Source organism: Dendrobates tinctorius, unplaced genomic scaffold, assembly GCF_039654945.1.
Source record: "Dendrobates tinctorius isolate UK_male_01 unplaced genomic scaffold, ASM3965494v1 ptg000235l, whole genome shotgun sequence".
Classification (NCBI taxonomy): Eukaryota; Metazoa; Chordata; class Amphibia; order Anura; family Dendrobatidae; genus Dendrobates; species Dendrobates tinctorius.
The window spans coordinates 481491-508768 of record NW_027361902.1 but is presented as its reverse complement, the minus strand read 5'-3'; the positions used below and the strand labels follow the sequence as shown (position 1 = coordinate 508768).

The 27278-nt window shown below is 50.1% G+C and overlaps 1 protein-coding gene across 4 annotated transcripts in view; it reads left to right on the top strand.

Annotated features, from left to right (window-relative positions):
• Nucleotides 1-27278, top strand: part of FBXL6 (F-box and leucine rich repeat protein 6) — an 81982-nt gene that overhangs the window by 32518 nt on the left and 22186 nt on the right. For all 4 annotated transcript variants that reach the window (XM_073556526.1, XM_073556524.1, XM_073556523.1 and 1 more), the window contains exons 3-4: nt 979-1137; nt 18109-18172. In XM_073556526.1, the coding sequence (XP_073412627.1) occupies nt 979-1137; nt 18109-18172 (223 nt within the window). The remainder of the gene's footprint in view (nt 1-978; nt 1138-18108; nt 18173-27278) is intronic.

The window sequence follows — 27278 nt, the reverse complement described above, 5'->3', positions numbered from 1 at the left end:
CCAAAAGGGTTAAACAACGAGCTTGAACTGTTTGCCTTCCATCAGCCCACAAATGATAGTCTTGAACTGATTTATAGCAGCTACACCACAACATGGACCATTTCTGATGAAGGAAACCCGTGGATTTCCGAAACACGTAGGAATTGGTCCTTGCAGCGGCTCTTACAAGTCACATGTACCCCACTTCACCACCTATGTCACAAAGGTCCAGTCTCCATCCTGACACTGCAAGTACGTAGGATACCACCGCAGTGCTTACACGCACCATTGAAAAGAGCCGCATGGAGCGCCTGTCACTAGCCAGGACAGCGCTCCAGTCCCATCCATTCCACCAGCTGCCACCAGCCATTCATCCAGCCTCCGAAGACACGCCCAAAAGACTTATCCCCTGCTTGCAGACAAGTGAGTCGCGACAGTCAACTAAGAGAAACTTGGTAACATCTTTTTAGCACCAGAGGCTCTAGAGTTTTTAGAGTGTGTTTTTTTTTTTTTTTTTTTTTATAGTTACTGTGACTTTTATGCTGATTCATACGGAATAATCTCCAAGCTATTCACACAATTATTAGGTGGTCACTTCTATGCCTCTGATCACACTTGTTGCCTACAGCCGGCTTCAATTCCATTTAATTTGAGAACATATACCATTTAATGTAATGATCCAGGGACTCATTCCCACGGAACTGGCTGTTCTCCTGACCCCTCAAGTGTATGAAGTAGCGCAGATACCTCACTGGGCAACTGGACCGTTTGCCCTTTCTATCTTTCCTTGATGCATTATAGTTCTTATCCCCCATTTTTATTTTCAAAAATTGAAACAACTGCATTTTTTCCAAAAAAATACAATGTATACAGTGTCCATGCCTGATAGTAACAGTAGGGCGCAACGACCTTTACTGCGATAGTGAGAATCCTTCTTGACTCTGCCCCCATGTTCACAGTGTAAGTTGAAAAGTGACAGGAAGTATTATCCATTACCAGGCTGGCGCAAGTGTGTCGTCTCTGGCACCACGTGACCTCTAGTCCGGACCTCTGGCGGCGAGTGTCAGTGAGCACATGCTGGAAGATCCCAAAAAAGAACAACCCACCCAGGCTGCAGATGAAGATCAGGAATACCATTGAGGAGCTGATAAAGAACCGGTAGGTGAGGCGGAATAGTGTACACTGATGTCACCCCACTGCTCGCGGACATAACCGGTCACCGACAGAAGAACCATCAGTAAGAGCCCAGAGTTTTCTGTTTTGCTTGTGAATTTTGGTTCCAAAAGAAAAATATTAAAATAATTAATGACCCGGCCGGACCCTGATGACGCCACCGCCCCTGCCCTGACCCTGATGACACTACCTCCCCTGCTCGGACACTGATGATACTACCTCCCCTGCTCTGACACTGATGACTCTACCGCCCCTGCCCTGACACTGATGACTCTACCTCCCCTGCACGGACACTGATGACACTACCTCCCCTGCCCGGACACTGATGATACTACCGCCCCTGCTCGGACACTGATGACTCTACCGCCCCTGCCCGGACACTGATGACTCTACCGCCCCTGCCCTGACACTGATGACACTACCTCCCCTGCTTGGACACTGATGACACTACCGCCCCTGCCCGGACACTGATGACACTACCTCCCCTGCTTGGACACTGATGACACTACCTCCCCTGCTTGGACACTGATGACACTACCTCCCCTGCTTGGACACTGATGACACTACCTCCCCTGCCCTGACCCTGATGACACTACCTCCCCTGCTCGGACACTGATGATACTACCTCCCCTGCTCGGACACTGATGATACTACCTCCCCTGCTTGGACACTGATGACTCTACCGCCCCTGCCCTGACCCTGATGACACTACCTCCCCTGCACGGACACTGATGACACTACCTCCCCTGCCCTGACACTGATGACTCTACCGCCCCTGCCCTGACACTGATGACTCTACCTCCCCTGCCCTGACACTGATGACACTACCTCCCCTGCCCGGACACTGATGATACTACCGCCCCTGCTCGGACACTGATGACACTACCTCCCCTGCTTGGACACTGATGACACTACCTCCCCTGCTTGAACACTGATGACACTACCTCCCCTACTTGGACACTGATGACACTACCTCCCCTGCTTGGACACTGATGACACTACCTCCCCTGCTTGGACACTGATGACACTACCTCCCCTGCTTGGACACTGATGACACTACCTCCCCTGCTTGGACACTGATGACACTACCTCCCCTGCTTGGACACTGATGACACTACCTCCCCTGCCAGGACACTGATGACACTACCTCCCCTGCTTGGACACTGATGACACTACCTCCCCTGCCCGGACACTGATGACACTACCGCCCCTGCCCGGACACTGATGACACTACCGCCCCTGCCCGGACACTGATGACACTACCTCCCCTGCTTGGACACTGATGACACTACCTCCCCTACTTGGACACTGATGACACTACCTCCCCTGCTTGGACACTGATGACACTACCTCCCCTGCCCGGACACTGATGACACTACCGCCCCTGCTTGGACACTGATGAAATTACCGCCACTGACCGAACACTGATGACTCTACCACCCTGGCCCGCATAATGATGACACTACCTCCCCTGCCCGGACACTGATGACACTACCGCCCCTGCCCGGACACTGATGACACTACCGCCCCTGCCCGGACACTGATGACACTACCGCCCCTGCCCGGACACTGATGACACTACCGCCCCTGCCCGGACACTGATGACACTACCGCCCCTGCCCGGACACTGATGACACTACCGCCCCTGCCCGGACACTGATGACACTACCGCCCCTGCCCGGACACTGATGACACTACCGCCCCTGCCCGGACACTGATGACACTACCGCCCCTGCCCGGACACTGATGACACTACCGCCCCTGCCCGGACACTGATGACACTACCGCCCCTGCCCGGACACTGATGACACTACCGCCCCTGCCCGGACACTGATGACACTACCGCCCCTGCCCGGACACTGATGACACTACCGCCCCTGCCCGGACACTGATGACACTACCGCCCCTGCCCGGACACTGATGACACTACCGCCCCTGCCCGGACACTGATGACACTACCGCCCCTGCCCGGACACTGATGACACTACCGCCCCTGCCCGGACACTGATGACACTACCGCCCCTGCCCGGACACTGATGACACTACCGCCCCTGCCCGGACACTGATGACACTACCGCCCCTGCCCGGACACTGATGACACTACCGCCCCTGCCCGGACACTGATGACACTACCGCCCCTGCCCGGACACTGATGACACTACCGCCCCTGCTTGGACACTGATGACACTACCTCCCCTGCTTGGACACTGATGACACTACCTCCCCTGCTTGGACACTGATGACACTACCTCCCCTGCTTGGACACTGATGACACTACCTCCCCTGCTTGGACACTGATGACACTACCTCCCCTGCCCGGACACTGATGACACTACCTCCCCTGCCCGGACACTGATGACACTACCTCCCCTGCCCGGACACTGATGACACTACCTCCCCTGCCCGGACACTGATGACACTACCTCCCCTGCCCGGACACTGATGACACTACCTCCCCTGCCCGGACACTGATGACACTACCTCCCCTGCCCGGACACTGATGACACTACCTCCCCTGCCCGGACACTGATGACACTACCTCCCCTGCCCGGACACTGATGACACTACCTCCCCTGCCCGGACACTGATGACACTACCTCCCCTGCTTGGACACTGATGACACTACCTCCCCTGCCAGGACACTGATGACACTACCGCCACTGACCGAACACTGATGACTCTACCACCCTGGCCCGCATAATGATGACACTACTGAAATGGTCCAGACACTGATGGTTCCTGTAATTTCATATTTTGCTGCACAACCTTGTGAGGCGATTGCTGCACATAGACGATTTTGTTCTTCAGTGACACTTCTGCCCCCATCCACAGGTATTGTGGTAGCTCCTCATGAGCAGACGGCCCCCTTTGTCTCAGATGTGGAGGTGTCTTCTCCAGGCTGCAGGTCCCTGCTTCATACACAGATGTTCTGTAGACTTTAGATCAGGGTCGTGGAAGCTTCTTCAGAAAAGTCTGACTCTCAGCAGTCTTTGGCTTGGTTTAGCAATTTGGGTCATTCTCCTGTTGGGAGGAGCCAGGAGCTGCGGATCAGACCAAGCTATCTGATACTCGGTAGAGTATTTCTCTCCAGGACCCTCTGTGCCAGATGCAGCATAGCCATCTCAGAACATACCCAGGTACCTCCATGTGCCAGATGCAGCAGAGACACCCCAGAACATCCCCACTATCCTCCATGTGCCAGATGCATCAGAGCTGCCCCTCAACATCTCCGAGCTTCTCCTTGTGTGAGATGGAGCAGAGCCAGCCCCAGAACATCCCCGAGGTCCTCCCATGTTTCAGATGTATCTAAGCCACCCCATAACATTGTCAAGCTCCTCCATGTGCCAGATGCAGCAGAAGCGCCCCAGAACATCCCCAAGCGTTATTGTGTACCAAATGCAGCAGAGCTGCCCCAAAACATCCAGAGTTCTTCTGTGTGCCTGATGCATCAGAGCCGCCCCAGAACATCTGCGAGTTCCTCCATGTGTCATGCAGCAGAGCTGCCCCAGACCATCCCTGAGTTCCTCCATGTGCCGGATGCAGCAGAGCTGCTCCAGACCATCCCCAAATTCCTCCATGTGCCAGATGCAGCAGAGACTCCCCATAACATTCCCCAAATTCTCCATGTGTGAGATACAACAGAGCCACCCCAGAACATCACCGAGTTTCTTCAGGTGCCAGATGCAGCAAAGCCCCCCCCCCCCCGAGTTTCTCCATGTGTCATATGCAGCAGATCCGTCTCAGAACATCCCCGGGTTCCTCCATGTGCCAGATGCAGCAGAGCTGTTGTCAGAAATTTGGGGAGGAAAGTTTACCCCCCCCCCCGTCAGGAACTTTATATATATTATATGTGGTCAGATGATATATAAATCCCCACAGCTATGATTCCACTTTCAGTTCCGGTTAGGAACTTGCAGCTCTCTGACACCCCCCTTACCCTCATGTCAGTCAGGGAACGGCACCTAGGCTAAGTAGTCGCCAGAAAGGCTGCCTGGTCGCGTAGTGGCTATCGGGCACTCTGCAGTGAGGGTGATCTGTATATCACCAGTCCCAGGCCGGAAATACACACCTAAGGCTGTGTGCACACGTTGCGGTTTTACCCGCGATTCCGCAGCGGTTTTAACGCTGCGGAACCGCTGCAGTTTCCGCAACAAGGTACAGTACCATTAAAGTTAATGGTAAAACGAAACCGCTGTGCACATGGTGCGGTAAAAACCGCGCGGTTTCGCGGCGGATTACAAAACGCAGCATGTCAATAAAACCTCCGATCTGTCACTGCCAGGGTTCTCCAATACCACTAGGATGCTTCGCTGCCACCTCGTTTGATACTAAAGCCTATATCGGGTCAGAAACAAACCCAATAGGTAGCGAAATTTGACGCCGAGGACATGTCGGTTCAATCATAGAGCCAAAGGAAGGAACTAGAAAATTTATAAGTTTACTCCAGAAAAAGATACAAAAGGAGACAAAATGCAGAATTTACAAACAGTTACAAATAAAAGGGGATTAAAATAAGAAAATGACTCTATCTCCGTCTCAGATATGACGTGTTGATAAAGGGGAGGAGAATTGTCGCAAAATGCCGTCGGGCGAAGCTTTTAATTATACCGATTCAGAAAATGTTTCCTGCCTCTGGGATTATTGTTTATTTAATTTGAGTTTGAATAGACAAAGGTCATGGCTTTAAGAACTGCTTTTAACAAGTCTGGGTCATAAAATGACCATGTGTTGAAGGAAAGGGGGGAGGGATAGTGTCTCACAGAGCAGAGAGAGAGAGGGGGAAGCTGCTGCGAAGGGGATCATTGTGAAGCATGTCATTCACAAACCAGGGAGATGCAACAGTCAGCTCTGGATGGGTGCTTCGGTTATCTAGGCAATAACTCATTTTCCTGACAGCCGTCTCAGAACATCCCCGGGTTCCTCCATGTGCCAGATGCAGCAGAGCCACCCCAGAACATCCCAGAGCTCCTCCATGTGCCATATGTAGCCGAGCTGCCCCAGAACATCCCCGAGCTCCTCGGTGTGCCAGATGCAGCAGAGCCAACCCAGAGCTCCTCCATGTGCCATATGTAGCCGAGCTGCCCCAGAACATCCCCGAGCTCCTCGGTGTGCCAGATGCAGCAGAGCCACCCCAGAACATCCCAGAGCTCCTCCATGTGCCATATGTAGCCGAGCTGCCCCAGAACATCCCCGAGCTCCTCGGTGTGCCAGATGCAGCAGAGCCATCCCAGAACATGCCAGAGCTCCTCCATGTGCCATATGTAGCAGAGCTGCCCCAGAACATCCCCGAGTTCCTCGGTGTGCCAGATGCAGTAGAGCCACCCCAGAACATCCCAGAGCTCCTCCATGTGCCATATGTAGCCGAGCCACCCCAGAACATCCCCGAGCTCCTCGGTGTGCCAGATGCAGCAGAGCCACCCCAGAACATCCCAGAGCTCCTCCATGTGCCATATGTAGCCGAGCCACCCCAGAACATCCCCGAGCTCCTCGGTGTGCCAGATGCAGCAGAGCCACCCCAGAACATCCCAGAGCTCCTCCATGTGCCATATGTAGCCGAGCTGCCCCAGAACATCCCCGAGCTCCTCGGTGTGCCAGATGCAGCAGAGCCACCCCAGAACATCCCAGAGCTCCTCGGTGTGCCAGATGCAGCAGAGCCACCCCAGAACATACCAGAGCTCCTCCATGTGCCATATGTAGCAGAGCTGCCCCAGAACATCCCCGAGTTCCTCGGTGTGCCAGATGCAGCAGAGCCACCCCAGAACATCCCAGAGCTCCTCCATGTGCCATATGTAGCCGAGCCACCCCAGAACATCCCAGAGCTCCTCCATGTGCCATATGTAGCCGAGCCACCCCAGAACATCCCCGAGCTCCTCGGTGTGCCAGATGCAGCAGAGCCACCCCAGAACATCCCCGAGCTCCTCGGTGTGCAGATGCAGCAGAGCCACCCGCTTCTCCATGTGCCATATGTAGCCGAGCCACCCCAGAACATCCCCGAGCTCCTCGGTGTGCCAGATGCAGCAGAGCCACCCCAGAACATCCCCGAGCTCCTCCATGTGCCATATGTAGCAGAGCTGCCCCAGAACATCCCTGAGCTCCTCGGTGTGCCAGATGCAGCAGAGCCACCCCAGAACATCCCCGAGCTCCTCGGTGTGCCAGATGCAGCAGAGCCACCCCAGAACATCCCAGAGCTCCTCCATGTGCCATATGTAGCAGAGCTGCCCCAGAACATCCCTGAGCTCCTCGGTGTGCCAGATGCAGCAGAGCCACCCCAGAACATCCCCGAGCTCCTCCATGTGCCATATGTAGCAGAGCCACCCCAGAACATCCCAGAGCTCCTCCATGTGCCATATGTAGCAGAGCTGCCCCAGAACATCCCTGAGCTCCTCGGTGTGCCAGATGCAGCAGAGCCACCCCAGAACATCCCCGAGCTCCTCCATGTACCATGTGTAGCAGAGCTGCCCCACTTCTCAGTGTTACGTCCCTACAGTCACATTATTTTCAGTAATTTCTAGGGAAATCATCATTTATGTCCAAGACGTTTCATTAATTGTGTTTTCTCTTCAAAAAAATTCTGTTAAACCAAAATTTACAATCAAAAAAGTTCCGTCTACTTCTCACTGATGTACACGAAGTTTACACTAATCACTATTCTGTCAGTGTCCGGTTCTTCCAGCGACCCATGGGGGGGGTTTCTTACTTCATCAGAAGAGACCAACAATTTTGTCCACATCTGTTGGTGTATATATGTGCAGCCTCCCCCACCCTTCCTCTCCTGTCTGGAGATGTGTCAGTATTACACTTCTATCTGTGCTCAACTTACACATGCTATGCAGGGATACCAGGGCATGGGGTCATTACATCTCACACAGGAGCAGTGCAGACAGGTGACTCCTGTGTGGATGTACAGAAAGTATTCACACCCCTTTAAATTTTTCACTCTGTTTCTTTGCAGCCATTTGGTAAATTCAAAAAAGTTCAATTTTTTTTTTTCTCGTTAATGTACATTCTGCACCGCATCTTGACTGAAAAGAACCAGAAATGTAGAATTTTTTTGCAAATTTGTTAAAAAAAAAAAAAAAAAAGAAAAGCCCCATGGTCATTAGTATTCAGACCCTTTGCTCAGACAGTCATATTTAAGTCACATGCTGTCCATTTCCTTGTAATCCTCCTTGAGTTCTAGATTGGTTTGACTAACTGTCAAATCATCTAATCAGCTTTTATGAAGAGGTCAGCTATAGACTGGACCAAGATGAGTCACTAGACGTGATATATCTTGATTTTTCCAAAGCGTTTGATACCGTGCCACACAAGAGGTTGGTACACATAATTCGAATGTCGGGTCTGGGGGAAATGTGTGTAAATGGGTAAGTAACTGGCTGAGTGATAGAAAGCAGAGGGGGGTTATAAATGGTATATTCTCCAACTGGGTCGTTGTGACCAGTGGGGACCGCAGGGGTCGGTGTTGGGACCTCTTCTCTTCAACATATTAACAATCTGGTAGAAGGTTTACACAGTAAAATATCGATATTTGCAGATGATACAAAACTATGTGAAGCAGTCAGTACAAGAGAAGATAGTATTCGGCTACAGATGGATCTGGATAAGTTGGGAACTTGGGCGGAAAGGTGGCAGATGTGGTGTAGCAATGATAAATGTAAGGTTATACACATGGGAAGAAGGAATCCGTATCACCGTTACACACTGAACGGGAAACCACTGGGTAAAGGGCCTGTCACACTAAGCGATATCGCTAGCAATATCGCTATAACTTGTGACGTTATAGCGATATTGCTAGCGATATCACTGTGTGATACTTACCTACGACCCGCTCCCCCGCTGGTTATCGCTGATCGCGCGAGAAGCTCCTGGACCATTTCTCGTCGTCAGCTTCCTGCTGTGATGACGAGTGACGCGTGGAGCCGGGCGGGAGGACGCAGGATCGCCTCGTCTGACAGGTAAGTAACGAGCCCCGACCCCTGTGATGTCGCTGGTGAGATCTGCCTGTGTGGCAGCTCACTAGCGACCACTTAGCGATGCACCAGCGATCCTGACCGCGTCATATCGCTGGTCGGGATCGCTGGTACATCGCTAAGTGTGACAGTACCTTAAATCTGACATGGAGAAGGACTTGGGGATCCTAGTTAATGATAAACTTACCTGGAGCAGCCAGTGCCAGGCAGAGGCTGCCAAGGCAAACAGGATCATGGGGTGCATTAAAAGAGGTCTGGGTACACATGATGAGAGCATTATACTGCCTCTGTACAAATCCTTGGCTAGACCGCACATGGCGTACTGTGTACAGTTTTGGGCACCGGTGCTAGACCGCACATGGCGTACTGTGTACAGTTTTGGGCACCGGTTCTCAGGAGGGATGTCTTCCTGGAGCGTAACAATATTGTATCTTTGTATCTTACAGTTATTAGGTTCTTTAGAAGGATGTAGATCTGTGGATTTATTCTGACGGAATATGGGCTGAACTGCATGGACAAATGTCTTCTTTCGGCCTTGCTAACTATGTTCCTCCTTCATTGGAGTCCAGCTGTGTTTAATTAAACTGATAGGTGTGTTTCTTTACAAATCAAGTCCAGTCTCTATAAGACCCCACAGGTCACAGTGCATGTCAGACCAAATGAGAATCATGAGGTCAAAGGAACTGGCCAAGGAGCTCAGAGGCAGAATTGTGGCAAGGCACAGATCTGGCCAAGGTTACAAAAGAATTTCTGCAGTATTCAAGGTTCCTAAGATCACAGTGGCCTCCATAAGTCTTCTGGAACCACCAGAAGTCTTCCTAGACCTGACTGTCCAGCCAAACTGAGCAATCGTGGGAGAAGAGCCTTGGTGAGAGAGGTAAAGAACACCAAGATCACTGTGGCTGAGATGCAGTAGGGAGATGGGAGAAAGTCCCTTAAAGTCAGCTATCACTGCAGCCCTCCAGCAGTCGGGACGTTATGACATAGTGGCACGACTGAAGCCTCTCCTCAGTGCAAGACATATGAAAGCCTGCATAGAGTTTGCTAAAAAAAAAAAAAAACAACACATGAAGGACTCCTGTTGTGAATTAGCTTTCTGGCCTAACTCTGGTTACTACTGAAGGTAGTGGAGCTGGTCAAATTGACAGAGGGGTTGCGAGTTCTCTTTCTGAGCTCCCTCTGGTGGTTACTGGAGGTAATGGAGCTGTACTGATTAACAGAGGCTTGCCACCTGATAATGAGGACGACGATTGGAGATCTGGGGTTTCAGACTGGGATTTAAGACAGCCGACTCCCTCTATCCCTGCTGGTAGTTTTTTCCTGCCTCCTGAGGTCTGTTGTCTCCTGCTCTTTCCCTGCATGCTCAGTTTTGTCTATTTCAGATTTGCGTGGGTCATTCAGCTCCAGCTGGGGCTGTGCTGAATCACCATCCATATGTTACTGCTTGTGCCAGTTTGTTTTTGTCCCTTATTAGATTGGCCTCTTTTTGCTTTGCTTTCAGAATATACCAGAGTGCTGATATAGTGGGCGAAGTCGTGCGACTTCAGTATTTTTTCATCAGACGTGTTGGACCTTTTTGCAGGGTTTTTTGCGTGATTGCAGACAGTGTCTTTCCTTTCCTGTCAGTGTGGGCCCCATCGTTTGCTCAGTCTATTTTCCTACCTGTGTTTGTGTTTTCATCTTATCTCACTGACAATATATGTTTGGGGGCTATCTATTCCTTTGGGGTCTGCTCTGGGGCAGTTTAGATTTCCCCCTTCTTGATTTAGGCTTAGTTAGCTCTCCGGCTGTGCCGAGGCGTCTAGGATCATCGTAGGTGTGCTCCACGGCTACTGCTAGTTGTGTGGATAGGATCAGGGGTCTGCAATCCGCTTAGTTACCAACCTCTCTGGTTTTCTGTGGCTTAGCTTGGGCTTGCTCTCCTCCTCTGTGACCCAATCATAAGACTCCCAGACTATGAGAAATAAAATTCTGATCTGATGAGACGAAGAAAGACCTTTTTTGTGCTAATTTTAAGCGGTATGTGTGGGCTCATCACCTGCCCAATACAATACCAACAGTGAAGCATGGTGGTGGCAGCATCATGCTATTGGGGGTGTTTTTCAGTTGCAGGGACAAGACGACTGGTTGCCATTGAAGGAAACATGAATGCGGCCAAGTACAGAGATATCCTGGATGAATGGATGAAAACCTCTTCCAGAGTGCTCTGGACCTAAGACCTGGCTGAAGGTTCACCTGCCAACAAGACAATGACCCTAAACCCACAGCTACAATAACAAAGGAGTGGCTTCAGAACAACTCTGTGAACATTCTTGACTGGCCCAGCCAGAGCCCTGACCTAAACCCAACTAAGGCCTGTTTCACACATCCGTTTGTGTCCATCAGTCAAAATCCGCCGTTTTGCAAAAAAAACGGATCCACCATTTTTCTTTGCGGATCCGTTTTTTTTCCCATTGAGTTGCATTACCGGCGGATCTTGACGGATGGCCATCCGTTGGATCCGGTTTTTTGCGGATTCGCCAAAATGTTGACTTCTGCCGACATGCCCGAACGGACCATGCAACGTTTTTTCGGGCAGCCGGATCCGCATTTGTCACTGCGCATGCCCGAAAGACTTCACTCAGCCGCGAATTTAGCCCTAAACTCTGTTCTGCTCTCTCTCTCTCTCGCCCCCCCCCCCCCCCCCGGGAGCGGTTCCTTTAAAATTCTTCTTTTGACGGATCCGTTAAAATAACGGTCCGCTGCCAAACGTTGTGGTCAGTACAGGAACGGATCCGTTATCCGCCATTTTAGCGGATTTTGACTGACCACAAAAACTGATGTGTGAAACAGGCCTAAGCATCTCTGGAGAGACCTGGAAATGTCTGTTCACCAACGTTCACCATCCAACCTCACGGAACTGGAGTGGATCTGCAAGGAAGAATGGCCGAGGATCCCCAAATCCAGGGGTGAAAAACTTGTGGCATCATTCCCAAGAAGACTCATGGCTGTACTAGCTCAAAAGGTGCTTCTACCCAATACTGAGCAAAGGGGCTGAAGACTTATGACCATGGGAGATTTCAGTTTTTCTTTTTTAATACATTTCCAAATATTTCTGTTTTTTTACAGTCCAGATGGGGTGCAGAGTGCACATTAATGAGGAAAAATGAACTTTTTTGAATTTACCACATGGCTACAATGAAACAAAGAGTGAAAAATTTAAAGGGGTATGAATACTTTCTGTATCCACTGTGTGTAAGCCTGATCTCACTTGTAGTACAGGTTGTCTCCACAGCAGACATGAGTGTGCTCTGACCTCTGATGGAGGCGGGTTCTGTTGCTGCCTGCACATGATTGGTCGACATCATACAGGGAGAAGTACAAGCCATCAGTGAAAGCTGTCTGATGACGCCCACTTGCATTTAACAAGTGTTTACTCTTTAGGCGCCAAAATCTTTGGTTGCCAAGATCTCCACAACAGAGAGGCGAGATTGGGAAAAAAAATGTTTTGTCTGCTTGAACATGAATGATTTAATGACAGGTCCTTATTAATGTCAACCAATTCCTGTAGTATTCAAATGAAAAATAAACTGAAAATTTTTCATGTAGAAAATGAAAAAAAGTGTGTCCGTTATGTCATGGTGCACTTCTGACCACTCACTGGAAAGCAACAAAAGACAATAGAAATGTAAAATCTGCTCCAAATGAAAGAAAAACTCTCCCCGTTTCATACCTATTCAAGGCAGTTCGATGTGAGCTCCATTTGTTGCCCACACACATCCAAACTTGTGGTTGCATGATGTCCCAGACCTGGCAATGTATTAATCAGAGTTCAGGTTATGAGGGGTTAATCTGACTGGGGGTTCAGCAACAGCTTAAAATGAGTTTGTGTTGTTTGGTTCTTGTTATCTCTCCTCATGAACAGCTCTGATATGATTGGGCCAGAGAAAGTGCGCCAAAATGTAAACTATAAAAGTGCACCATAACTTTACGGACACACTGTAGATTAATGTGGTTGCATAAGTCTGCACAGCCCTATACTAATACTTTGCTTCAGGCCCCTGTGAGTTTCTGGCAGTGCTCAGTGTTTTTGGGTCGGGTCGATCGCTCGGCACATCTAGGATTGGTGAGCTTTGCTGGCTCCACCTGGCAGCTGTTAGATTGTAGGGGTATCTCCTGTGCACAGCGCCCTCTTCAGGTCACCATAGATTGCCCCATGGGTTCAGGGCTGAGAGAGGGCTGGGCTGTTCCAGAACATCCATTTAGGGGCAGCGTGGTAGCTCAGTGGTTAGCACTGTTGCCTTGAAGCACTGAGGTCCTGGATTCAAATCCCACGAAGGACAAGATCTGCAAGGAGTTTGTATGTTCTCCTAATGTTTGTGTGGATTTCTTCCATGGGCTCTCATTTCCTCCCATACTCCAAAGAAGACTAATAGGGGATGTAGATTTTGAGCCCCAATGTGGACTGGGGAATGATGTCTGTAAAGCTGCAGAACTAATGGTGCTATATCATCGAAAAATAGAATTATCTTCTCTCTTGTATTCGTTGTTTTGGTGATTCGGAGGCCTTTTAGGGTCGTAGTCACTGAGAGGTGAAATTCCTCCTCATCTTCAGCTTTTTAACAGCGGTTGGAAGGTTTTGATGTAAAATTGTCTATTTGTAATGTCTATAATTCCCTCCCCCTTGGCTAAAGCCCCAGGGCACAATGCTGCCCCCACCGTGCTTCACTGTGGGGATGGGGGTCTTATGATGATGCGTGGTGTTGGATTTACAGTGAGTACGGAAAGTATTCAGACCCCTTTTTATATTTTTTCACTGTTTCATTGCAGCCATTTGGTAAATTCAAAAAAGTTTATTTTTTCTCATTAATGTGCACTCTGCACCCCATCTAGACTGAAAAAAACAGAAATGTAGAATTTTTTTGGAAATTTATTAAAAAAGTAAGTCGTAAGTATTCAGCCCCTTTGCTCAGTATCGAGTAGAAGCACCTTTTGAGCTAGTACAGCCATGAGTCTTCTTGGGAATGATGTAACAAGTTTTTCACCCCTGGATTTGGGGATCCTCGGCCATTCTTCCTTGCAGATCCTCTCCAGTTCCGTCAGGTTGGATGGTGATCGTTGGTGGACAGACATTTTCAGGTCTCTCCAGAGATGCTCCATTGGGTTTAGGTCAGGGCTCTGGCTGGGCCAGTCAGGAATGGTCACAGAGTTGTCCTGAAGCCACTCCTTTGTTATTTTAGCTGTGTGCTTAGGGTCATTGTCTTGGAAGGTGAACCTTTCGGCCAAGTCTGAGGTCCAAAGCACTCTGGAAGAGGTTTTCATCCAGGATATCTCTGTACTTGGCCGCATTCATGTTTCCTTCAATGGCCACCAGTCGTCCTGTCCCTGCAGCTGAAAAACACCCCCATAGCATGATGCTGCCACCAAGCTGAGGGAGTGTGTGCCCAGTCCTGGTTGTGTCCCACATGTGATTACAATCTCCCGTATTCTTCATATATCCAGCCTGTGGTTGTGGGGTCAAGGGGAACACGGAAGCATTTTCTTACTAAGGGTCGAGTCAGACGTCTGAATAACTCGTGCGAGAATCACATCGCTCTTCACGGACTGGCGCGGTCCCCTGCTGACCTGAGCAAGACAGCGTGATGGATTACTATGCTCAGGAGAGCCCACAGCCAGTACGAGTTTTACGAAGCGATTCTCGCATGAGTTATACGGCAGTGTGACTCTGCCCGAAGACTGACAACCAGGTCCCGCAATATTCTGAAAAATCTTCCATCACAATCGGCCATAAGCAGGAAACAAGATCTGCCTGGTGTGACTGAAGCAGAAGTCTGTGGCCATAATCCCAGAAGGTGTACAGTGGGTTTCATTGCAGCCAATTGGTAAACTCAAAAAAGTTTATTTTTTCTCATTAATGTGCACTCTGCACCCCATCTTGACTTGATTTGTAAAGGCGCCCACCTGTCTATATAAGACCTCACAGCTCACAGTGCATGTCACTCCAGAATTCAGTATAAACTTATTACCCTCGCCCACAAAGCTCTTCATGGCTCAGCACCACCCTACATCTCCTCCCTTGTTTCAGTATACCACCCTACCCGTGCCCTCCGTTCTGCTGATGACCTGAGGTTAGCATCCTCAATAATCAGAACCTCCCACTCCCGTCTCCAAGACTTTACACGCGCTGTTCCAATTCTTTGGAATGCACTTCCCAGGTCAATACGATTAGTCCCCAGTCCCCACAATTTTAAGCGTGCCCTGAAAACGCATTTATTCAGACTTGCCTACCGCCTCAACACATTAACCTAATCTATCCCTGTGTGGCACAGCCAAAAGTTTTACCATAACCAGGTTCCCCGCATCATGTTCCCACATGCTTTATGCCTCCATTAGCCCTCTGTGTCTGTACTGTTACACACTTAACATTATGGCTGGTCCATACAATCAGGGCAACTGTTACCACCCACCTTTCGTGTCTCCTCTTTCCTCATAGACTGTAAGCTTGCGAGCAGGGCCCTTATTCCTCTTGGTATTTGTTATGATCTATGTGATTATTGTTATGCTGTAATGTCTATTGTCTGTACAAGTCCCCTCTGAAATGTAAAGTGCTGCGGAATATGTCGGCGCTATAGAAATAACATTTATTATTACGATTTTTGGGAGGCAGAATGAACAAAAACCAGCATTTCATGAATTTCTTTTGGGTGGTGCGTTTACACCGTTCCGCGTGCGATAAAATTGATAAAGCGGTTTTATTCTTCGGGTCGGTACGGTTACAGCGATACCTCATTTATGTCGTTTTTTATGTTTTGTCGGTTTTATGCAATGAAAACAATTTTACATAAATAATAATTTTTGTATCGCTTTATTCTGCGAGCTATAACTTTTTTATTTTTTCGCTGATGATGCTGTGTGGCAGCTCGTTTTTTTGTGGGACAAGATGACGTTATCAGCGGTACCATGCTTATTTATATCCGTCTTTTTGATCGCGCGTTATTGCACTTTTTGTTCGGCGGTATGTTGATAAATCATTGTTTTTTGCTTTGTTTTTCATGTTTATTTAAGGGGTTCAATAACTAATGGGACAGTTTTATAGGGCGGGTCGTTATGGACGCGGCGATACTAAATATGTGTACTTTTATTGTTGTTTTTTTTATTATTTTATTTCCAAGAAATGCATTTATTAGGGAATATTTATTTTTAATTTTTTTTTTTTTTTTTAAGTTTATTTAGGGATTTTTTTTTTTTTTTTTTTTTTTTTTTTTTACACTTTATTACATTGTCCCGGGGGGACATCACTGTCATGTGTGAGATTGGTGATCTGACACATCACAGAGCGCTGTGACAGGTCAGTGATCTGACACAGGCGCTGCAGAGGCTTCCTCATGCCTGCGCTTTGCAGGCATGAGGAAGCCGCCTCCCAGCAGGCCCCCGAAGGTCCCCGCCGCCATATTGGATCCGGGTATCGGCAGGGAAGGAGGCCTCCAGCACATCGCGCTGTGCTGGGGGTCTCAGGGAAGTATGTAGGGAGCACCCCCCTGCCGATGCTTCTCTAAACCCCCGGTACACTGCGATCATGTTTGATCGCAGTGTGCCAGGGGTTAACATGTCGGGGGCGGTCCGTGACCGCCCCTGATACATAGTGCCGGGTGTCAACTGACACCCGGCCGCGATCAGTGGCGCCCTTCCGGGAGCGCCGCAGATCACGATGACGTACTATCCCGTCCCCAGTCATAGGGTCCCGTGGACGGGATAGTATGTCACATGTCAAAGGGGTTAAAGGGAATCTGTCACCTATTTTTTGGCCTATGAGCTGCCAGCATAGACATCGGGGGCTTCTCTCCAGCATTCTGTAATGCATTCTGTAATGGTGTAGATAAGCCCCCGATGTAACCTGAAAAAGAAGAAAAAAGAGTTAGATTATACTCACCCCGGCGTCCGGTCCGGCGCCTCCCATCTTCATACGATGCCGTCCTCTTCTTCCCTTCCTGTCGTTGCACAGGCGCACTGCTCTGCCACAGAACAAAGTCCTGCAGTGCGCAGGCGCTGGGAGAGGTCCTGCGCACTGCAGTATTCTACAGGACAGAGCAGTGCGCCTGTGCCACAACAGGAAGGGAAGAAGAGGACGGCATCGTATGAAGATGGGAGGCGCCGGACCACTACACCCATCAGACCGGACCCTAAACCCCCCCCCCCCCCGGGTGAGTATGATCTGATGTGTTTTTCTTCTCTTTCAGGTTACATCGGGGGCTTATCTACAGCATTACAGAATGCATTACAGAATGCTGGAGATAAGCCCCTGATGTCGGTGCCGGCAGCTTATAAGGCGAAAATCAGGTGACCGATTCCCTTTAATGTTGCTGTCGGGCTCCAGGGCCAATTTTCTTTTAGTCTTTACTGTATTTTTGAGGGATGTCCAGTTCTATATGTTTCCAGATTTCAGCTCCTTATTGATGAAGTCTTTACAGTGTCCATATTAGATCTGATACCTGGGAAATAATTTTGTCCCTTTTCTGGACTGACCACTTTCCACACTTATATCCTTTGCTGTGTTGTCAGCTGTTTATGGATCAGACAATGTTAGGAAAATCCCCCGAGAGCAGTGACACTTTCTCTGGGGCTAATCAGAATCGCTGGAAATGAAGGAGGCCGAGTGCTGACTACTGTGTAACATGAGGGAAATGTGATCGGCTGAGTCTGAACACAATTACAGCCCTGATTATAAGAGGATGTGCACACTTATGCAACATTATTTTAGGTTCCTTATTTTTTATTGTCTCAGAATGATTTCAGTTTGTTTTTCACAGGATTTGAACAGATTATGAGCTACAATAGGGAAAAAAGTTCTGAAATATCTCTTCATTTACTAGATCTGGCCTTTTTCCAGGGGCGTGTACACTTTATATAACCACTGTAGGGCTGTTCGGTAATATTATTACAGGTGTCCTAATCTCCGGTCTTCACCATAATTTCTGTGACTGCGATCATCCTCACTTCTGTTTTTCAGACTTTCTCAGGTCTCTGACTTCTCCCTGAATCACTGGAAGGATCACATCCCATTTGTTCTTCAGGTAAAGCTGTATCTTGCCCCCCTGATAGCACCTCCCCTGCACCTTCTCATCTCACCCCCTCTTATAGCACCTCCACGGGACCTTCTCATCTCGCCCCCTCTCATAGCACCTCGCCCATGCCGTCTCATCTCACCCCCTCTTATACCACCTCCCCCACACCTTCTCATCTCGCCCCCTCTCATAGCACCTCGCCCATGCCGTCTCATCTCGCCCCCTCTTATACCACCTCCCCCACACCTTCTCATCTCGCCCCCTCTTATACCACCTCCCCCACACCTTCTCATCTCGCCCCCTCTTATACCACCTCCCCCACACCTTCTCATCTCGCCCCCTCTCATAGCACCTCGCCCATGCCGTCTCATCTCGCCCCCTCTCATAGCACCTCGCCCACACCTTCTCATCCTGCCCTCATAGCACCTCCCCTGCACCTTCTCATCTCGCCCCCCCTCATAGCACCTCCCCCCCACTCATTCTCATCTCGCCCCCTCCTCATAGCACCTCCCCCACTCATTCTTATGTCGCCCTATCTCGTTATAACTCCCCCGCACCTTCTCATCCTGCCATCTCCTCATTGCACCTCTCCCGCACCTTCTCACCCCTGCCCTTCCTCATCACATCTCCCCTCCGCCTTCTCATCCTGCCCTCTCCTCATCGCTTCTCCCTCACCTTGTCATCTTGCCCCCTCTCATTGCACCTCTCCTGCGCTTTCTCATCCTGCTACCTCATCTCGTCTCTTCTCATCCTGCCCCTCCTCATCGCACCTCCCCAGCGCCTTCTCATCCTGCCTCCTAATTGCATCTCCCCCGAGCCTCTTCTCATCCCACCCCCTCGTCATCGCACCTCCCCGCGCCTTGTCAACCTGCCCCCTTCTCATTGCATCTCTTGGTGTCGCTCGCCTCCGCCCCCCGTCTCACTCTTGGTGTCTCTCGCCTCTGCCCCCCACGTCTCACTCTTGGTGTTTCTTGCCTTCGCCCCGTGCGCCTCTCTATCTTGCCTCCGCCCCGCACGTCTCTCTGTCTCTGTGTCTCTCTCTCTCTCTCCTCCGCCCCCACGCCCCCCTCTCTCGCGCTCTCTCTCTCGCCTCCGCCCCGCGCCCCTCTCTCTCTCTCGCGCCTCCGCCCCGCGCGCGCCTCGCTCTCTCGCCTCCGCCCCGCGACACTCTCTCTCTCCTCCGCCCCGCCCTCGCTCTCTCCCTCTCTCTCTTTCCTCCGCCCCTCGCTCTCCCTCTCTCTCTCTCTCTCTCTCTCTCTCTCTCTCTCTCTTTCCTCCGCCCCTCGCTCTCCCCCTCCCTCCCTCTCTCTCTCTCTCCTCCGCCTCTCTCTCTCTCTCTCTCTCTCTCTCTCTCCCTCTCTCTCTTTCCTCCGCCCCTCGCTCTCCCTCTCTCTCTCTCTCTCTCTCTCTCTCTCTCTCTCTCTCTCTCTCTTTCCTCCGACCCTCGCTCTCCCCCTCCCTCCCTCTCTCTCTCTCCTCCGCCCCTCTCGCTCTCATTCTCTCTCTCGCCTCCGCCCCGCGCGCCTCGCTCTCTCGCCTCCGCCCCGCGCCTCCGTCTCTCTCTCGCCACTGTCTCTCTCTATATCTGCCTCTCTCTTTCTCTCGCTCTCGCTCTCTCTCTCTCGCCTCCGCCCCTCTCTCTCTCGCTCTCTCTCGCCTCCGCCCCGCGCCCCTCGCTCTCTCGCGCCTCCGCCCCGCGCGCGCCTCGCTCTCTCGCCTCCGCCCCGCGCCTCTCTCTCTTTCCTCTGCCCCTCGCTCTCGCTCTCCCCCTCCCTCCCTCTCTCTCTCTCGCGCCTCCGCCCCACGCGCCTCGCTCTCTCGCCTTCGCCCCTCTCTCTCTCTCTCTCTCTCTCTCTCTCTCTCTCTCTCTCTCTCTCCCTCTCCCTCCTCCGCCCCGCTCTCTCTCTCTCTCTCTCTTTCCTCCGCCCCTCGCTCTCGCGCTCTCTCTCTCTCGCCTCCGCCCCTCTCTCTCGCGCTCTCTCTCGCCTCCGCCCCGCACCCCCCTCTCTCTCGCCTCCTTCTCTCTCTCTCGCCACCGTCTCTCTCTCTCTCGCGCCTCGCTCTCTCGCCTCCGCCCCGCGCGCGCCTCGCTCTCTCGCCTCCGCCCCGCGCGCGCCTCGCTCTCTCGCCTCCGCCCCGCGCGCGCCTCGCTCTCTCGCCTCCGCCCCGCGCGCGCCTCGCTCTCTCGCCTCCGCCCCGCGCGCGCCTCGCTCTCTCGCCTCCGCCCCGCGCGCGCCTCGCTCTCTCGCCTCCGCCCCGCGCGCGCCTCGCTCTCTCGCCTCCGCCCCGCGCGCGCCTCGCTCTCTCGCCTCCGCCCCGCGCGCGCCTCGCTCTCTCGCCTCCGCCCCGCGCGCGCCTCGCTCTCTCGCCTCCGCCCCGCGCGCGCCTCGCTCTCTCGCCTCCGCCCCGCGCGCGCCTCGCTCTCTCGCCTCCGCCCCGCGCGCGCCTCGCTCTCTCGCCTCCGCCCCGCGCGCGCCTCGCTCTCTCGCCTCCGCCCCGCGCGCGCCTCGCTCTCTCGCCTCCGCCCCGCGCGCGCCTCGCTCTCTCGCCTCCGCCCCGCGCGCGCCTCGCTCTCTCGCCTCCGCCCCGCGCGCGCCTCGCTCTCCCGCCTCTCTTGCGCCATGTGCACATTTAATGCATTTTCGCAGCGGTTTTCCCATGGGGAAAGGGGCCAGAAATGCTAGGGAACCCTTATGCAAGCTAATTGAGTGACAGTCCTGGAGTGTGGTGTACATGATCAGTAGTTTTAAGTATTTGCAATGTTTTTTTTTTTTTTTCTGCAGCTTGTCAAATCTTTTGCGTTTCTGCACGCTTTTCACCATTAATTTCAGTTGACTCAGTCAAATCCACAGCAAAAATGCAGGTATCAAAATGTTTCCGAATTTGCTGCAGATGTGCTGCGTTTTTGTTTTGCGTTTCACCAGCTTGCTATGATGCTTCCCACGCTGTCATCTTATTACACAACAGTGGTGCCGTAAGCGGGATCACCAGAGCTGATAAACTCCGGTGAACTCTCATGGCAGCTCTGGGCTATACACTGTGGGAGCGCTTACCTCCGGTCAGTGTATCGCCGGCTGTCTATTATAAGTGATCAGGATGGGACATTATGGGTTCTCTTCTCGGCGGACAGGTAAGGTATGCTGTGGTTTATTATTTTTGTTGCAGGAGACGTTGGCTTAGGCTAGGTTCACATTTGCATCACTGTGCACAGCGCATCATCCGCAAGCGCAGCGTTTTTTATCCGCGTCAGCTTACGCATGACGGCAAAAAACTCAGCATTTGCATGCGTTTTTACACGCATTTGCTCTTTTTATGCCCATGCGTTCGATAGGAAAATGCTTTTCCAGGAGAATTTCCTTGACACAAGCCATGCCCGATGGGCGCATCTCGTGGAAATTCTGCATATAGACCCTTGTACAGATGAAAGCCTCATCTTTTGCTGCTGTATCCAGCGTCACAATGGATCTTCGCATGGAGAGTTTCTATCGTAATCTGGATATGAATGCGTTTCTTGCCTTTGTATTTGCTTGTGAACAAGTAAGGAAAAGAGAGAGACTGATAAGACGTCGTCGTCGCTCTTGGCAACACCCCATTGTTGAACTCCGAGACTGCCGAGGAGCCCACCACTCCTTATACAGTGCGCTCCATGAAAACACGGATAAATATTTTGAGTACCCGAGGATGTCTCCAGAGCGCTTCAGTGATTGCTGCTGTGTACAAGGAGCCATCAGCAGGCAGGACACACAGCTACGTAGAGCAATTCTGGCTGAGGAACATCTGCTGGTGACACTAAGGTATGTCAATTTTAAAACGAAACGCCTGTCGTAAATATTATTGTTCTGCCATGACCCTAATTGTTTTTCCTTTTTCTGTTCAGCAAAACATCTGTCATGAATATTATTGTTCTAAAAGCCATGTACTTAATTTTTTTTTTTTTTCTTTTCGGCAGATTCCTGGCTACCGGAGAGAGCTTATCATTGCTCCATTTCCAATTCCGGATTGGCATTTCCACCCGTTCTGGGATTGTTGCAGACACCTGCCGGACTTTGTGGGACGTTCTACGTGAGGAATTTATCCCTCTACCCACCACGGAAATCTGCAGGAAAATGAAGAAGAATTCTGGGAAATTTCCCAAACTGTTTGGGAGCTGTGGACGGAAAACATATTAGAATTACCAAACCGGCTGGAACTGGATCCGAGTATTTTAATGATAAACAAATACTTTTCTATAGTGCTCATGGGGACTGCAGCTGCGGACTATAGATTTGTCACTGTGGACATTGGATCTTTTGGAAGAGGTAATGACTCCCAGACATTCAGAAACACTGACATGGGCCAACGCTTATATGGGAATGATTTCAATTTCCCACTGCCACGACCTCTTCCCTCCAATCCCGTTTGTTGTGGTTGGGGATGAGGCCTTTCAGATGTGTGGAAACCTCCTTAAATCATACTCCAGTTGGGACGTGAACCACACAAAAAGGATTTTTAACTACTGTCTCACAATGGCCCGAAGAACTGTGGAGTAGTGTGCCTTTGGTTTGCTGGTATCTAAATGGCAGATTTGGGGTGTTGGGGTAGCTATTTAGGGAGGGCTAAATTAACCCTTCATGGTTGACCAAGTGATTTCCAAATTAATCCACAAGATGTTGCTAGCAACTTGGAATGACCAGACGGAGACGTGTGCCTCTGTATGGGAGGATCAAGGCAGATCACTAACCCCGTTTATTATGTCATCCTTTTTATAGTATTTTGCTTAATTATGCAAAATACTCAGCTACCAATAGCATCGTCGTAATACATTTACTTTATAAGCCAATAGTATTGCAGGAGATAATCGGAATATGTCCCTAGCTGTGTGACGTAGACAATAGAACAATAGCGCATTCTTCAGGGTCTCATATCTCATATCTTGTTCGGACTGGGGCAGTCTGGTTTCATAGCAACCACGAACTTTCACCTAGTTACAAAATTTAACTCGTAAACAACAAAATGGCATCGCAAGCACAAAAATGGAGTCTGGAGAACAAGATGTCCCGTACATCAGAATACTGTACTTCACATGGGAACAGCCATTAATCTAAAAATTGACTGTTAATGAAGTTGTGAAAACGTGTGTGGTTCTGCACAGCTCCATCATGGCTAAAGAGCGACCCAATGTAGAACTTGAAGAACCTGTTTCTACCCCATTGCCAGAGAACCAACATCACCCTCTTAGGACAACAAGGGACGTTGCCCCAATGAGGGATACATTTGCTGCCTACTTTGTTTCAGATATAGGACGTGTGGCATGGCAAGATGAAACAGTTTAAGCCAGTAAAATGTTCCTGTAATGTTATGTACCTGGAATGCTGAAATGTACCTGTTATGTTTGCTGACAAAAATAATAAAACACCTTAAACACCTGTTCCAAGTGCCCTCAACGTTACAATACTTAGTTTCATAAGGTGCTCACAGTGTGTTTTGATGGTGACGACGCAGAAAGAGATAAAGAACAAGCAGTGATTGGTGAAAAAAAATCACAATTTTATCTGACAATAAAACTTAACTTTTGTGAATGTACAAGGGCGAAATGTTATTGACCTGGGGGGTGTGGAGCTGTGATGATTGGGTACGTCTGGATGATGACGGGGTTCCAGGGGAAGGGCCTACTAAATGTGTGGGGTCTGGGAGGTCATGGATGGGAGTAGACACATTAAGAGGGGAACCATGGGATGGGAGAGAAACACAGGAAGGGAGAGAGAAATTGGACCACAGAGATACATTGGGAGGTGAGGGTGGAGGTGGTAGGACAGTTTTGGGGCCATGCTTCTTTTTGGATTTCTGTCCAGATCTCTGTCCAGAGCTGCTACTAGGCAGCTTGCTTCCTCTGTGTCTCTGTGGGAGTGGTGGGTTGAGGATGGCATGCAGGACTTTTCATCGTGGAGGTGGACAGGCATGCAGGAGCAGGAACCGGCATGGTGATGGGTGTGTAGGAGCAGGAACCTGCATGGTGGTGTATGTGGACGGGCGTGCAGGAACCGGCATGGTGGTGGCGGTGGACTGGCCTTCAGAAGCAGGAATCAGCATGGTGGTGGCGGTGGACTGGCGGTATAGTGGTGTGCAGCAGGACTGGGCATGGTGGTGGCGGTACACTTGTATGCAGCAGAACTCGGTAAAGAGGTGAAGTGGGTTAGTGGTGGCACAGGCGGAAATGCCATGTGTGGCTGCTGTAAGTATCAAGTCTGCTGCATAGCCTGACCATAAGCAGCATTGCAGGCCTGCATCACATTCAGCTGGAGATCAGGTGTAAGGTGTTCCGACCTGCTCTGCTCTATAGCAGTAAAAACATGTCGTGCCGGTCTCTGAAGGTGGTCAAAGCGTTGGTTGATATCCTGGAAAAGTGTTTTTATATGGGCAAAACCACTTGTCAGTCTATCTCAGAGCAGCCTTCAGGCCATTCTGGAAGACCGAGCTCAAGTGAACAAACTCTGGCATGAGTGACCTGTCCAAGGCCTTCTGCCGCTGGCAGGAACACCCAAAAAAAAGCAGTGGCAGAGGCCTGGGACAGGGGAACACCTGAAGGACCAGCTGCCTGTTGTCCAGCCTGTGAAGCCTGCCCACTTGCTGCATCGCTGGTGGATGACTGGGACTGTTCGGTGACCGTTCGATGAGGGGCCGCTCCAACTAAGGACGATCCCAGTTCGATGGTGCTGCTCCTGGTTCTGTGTGGGAAAAGAAATGAAAAACATTACTACAAAAAATATCAATTGTAAAAGCACCATCTCCTGTGGAGTAGAAAAAAATCAGATTATGGAATACAACACAAAAATACTTACGCTCGCTGAGCAAGCCCAGGCCTCAGGAAAGCCAGCTTCCTATGGTACTTGTATTTCCTGATCTTTGGAGTAGCACCACTTCGAACTTTGATCTCCTGTCTTGGGTCCTTATTGAAGCGATCCTTCATCGAACACCAACGGGTTCTGACTTTGTACACTGTGAAGGGGGAAAAAAAAATTGTTAAACAATGCACTTTAGGATGGGATCACACAACCGTGTGTGATGCGAAAAACTGGCAGGAGTTTCTCGCATCACACACGGTTGTGTGATCCCGTCCTTACAAGTTCACAGCTGCGTTGACCACATTGCAATATTTACAAAAATCCTTTCGGACTTGTGGCATGGCGTTGTCAAAGTCATTCATCAGCGATTAGGCCACTTCATTCCACAGCCGCCGAATCACCACTGCATCAGAGCGCTGCTGACCAAAGTGTCCCACAACAGAACTCGCTCCTCCACCAATGTGATAAGGAGGTCATTATCAATGGCTTCTTCCCGTTGTGAAACCTAGAAAAGAAAGACATTAATGTTGTAAAGATAAAACACTTACACCAAAAGCAGTCAAGAATACTTACACGCCGTCTTGCCACCGGAACTTGGGCCTGAGTCTGCTGCTCCTGCTCATCTGCACTGGAATGGTTCTGTAAAGAAAACACATGATTTTACCGCATGTGTCATATTGACAGTCAATACTTACCAATCAGTAGCAAATGTACTCCCTTCAGTCTCCTGTCCACTCTGCGAGGTCTGCTCGGCCCTGGAGGACATGATGAGGAAAGCTGCAAGAGAGACAGAAGTGATTACAGACTGCAGGGAGAAAAACAGACAGACATTAGCTTGTATACTCAATGTCTGGAGAGTACTGGACTTCCAGTGCCCACATCGTCTTTTTATACAGCTTTGTGTGGGGGTGGCTTAAACCAGTTCCTGGACATGTTTACTCAGAAAAACGCATGTGTACGCAAACGCAAGCCTATGCCTTCCCGTAGACTATAATGCGTTGTTTTGATGCAATCCATCTGCAAGCGTCCGCATGCGTATGGCCGTGGAAATTTGACGCCTCAAAAAATGCAACGTGTTGCGTTAGCCGCGCCACACACCATGAAACAACGCATGCGTAAGCATCCGCAGACGAACACATTCAGACGCAGGTCCCTGGGTATACCATGTTAAAGATATGTACGCTGGACGCATGCGGATGAAACGCTTCGTTCAGACGCAAATGTGAAAGCAGCCTTGGGTGAATTGGGCGTACGGTGAGTATGGTTTAATTTAGATTAATTAAAGGAGTCTGCATCATTATTTCAAATAAAGGACTTTATTCTTGGTGTCTGTGTTTTTATGCAATATCACTATGGGGTTACTAATGTCTTATAGACTCCTCTCCATTACTAACCTGTGGGCTTGATGTCACACAACAAAACAAAGGTGACATGAACCCCACTTGCCACCGCTACAGGGCAAGTGGAAAGAGTGAGGCTCTTTGGCACATCTTATAAATTCGCCTTTTCTGGGGCGACTGAGAGCTTCCTAGGCTATTAACATCAGCCCACTGCTGTCTGCCTAGCCTTTGCTGGTTAGATTTTATAGGGGGACCTTATGTCGATTTTTTTTTTTTTTTTTTTTTTTTTTTTTTTTTTTATGGGGTCCCCCTGTGAACTAGCCAGTAAACGCTAAAAAAACAGCTGTGAGCTGATATAAATAGCCTGGGAACAATTATGCCTATTGGCTTCTTCCCAGAATATTAACCTCAGCCGTCGGCTTTCCCTCTGCTAGTTATTAAAATTACGCCGGAGCCCACACAATTTTTTTCTTTAAAATTAACAGTTGCCATCTGGTTACCGCCTATGTATGTTTGTTCTGATAATGCTCCTACATAGGCTGGTGACAATGTGTGTGTTTACTTATTGGCTTAGTAATGAGTGTCAGGCTGACACCTCTTCATTACTAAGCCTAGGGCTAGGTGTCCATGACAGCTGCTGACACCAAGCCCTAATCACATTACCCTGATGCTACTGCATCAGCATGAAAAAGGTGTTGAACCAAGAAATTACATCACAAAACTTTGTTAAATATCTTTATTTAGCTCAAAAAAGCCATACAAAAAACAACCAAAAATGTGTGTTTTTGCCTTACTGTTTTTCCTGCCAAGAGATGCAGAAACTTTGCATAAATTTCTACAATATTAATAACCACAATCTCGTAGAATGCAATAGGGGCAAAAAACGTCAAAAATTAATATGAATACACACAACCCCAGATATTACCAAGGGAAAAGACGATAAATTGCCAAAAA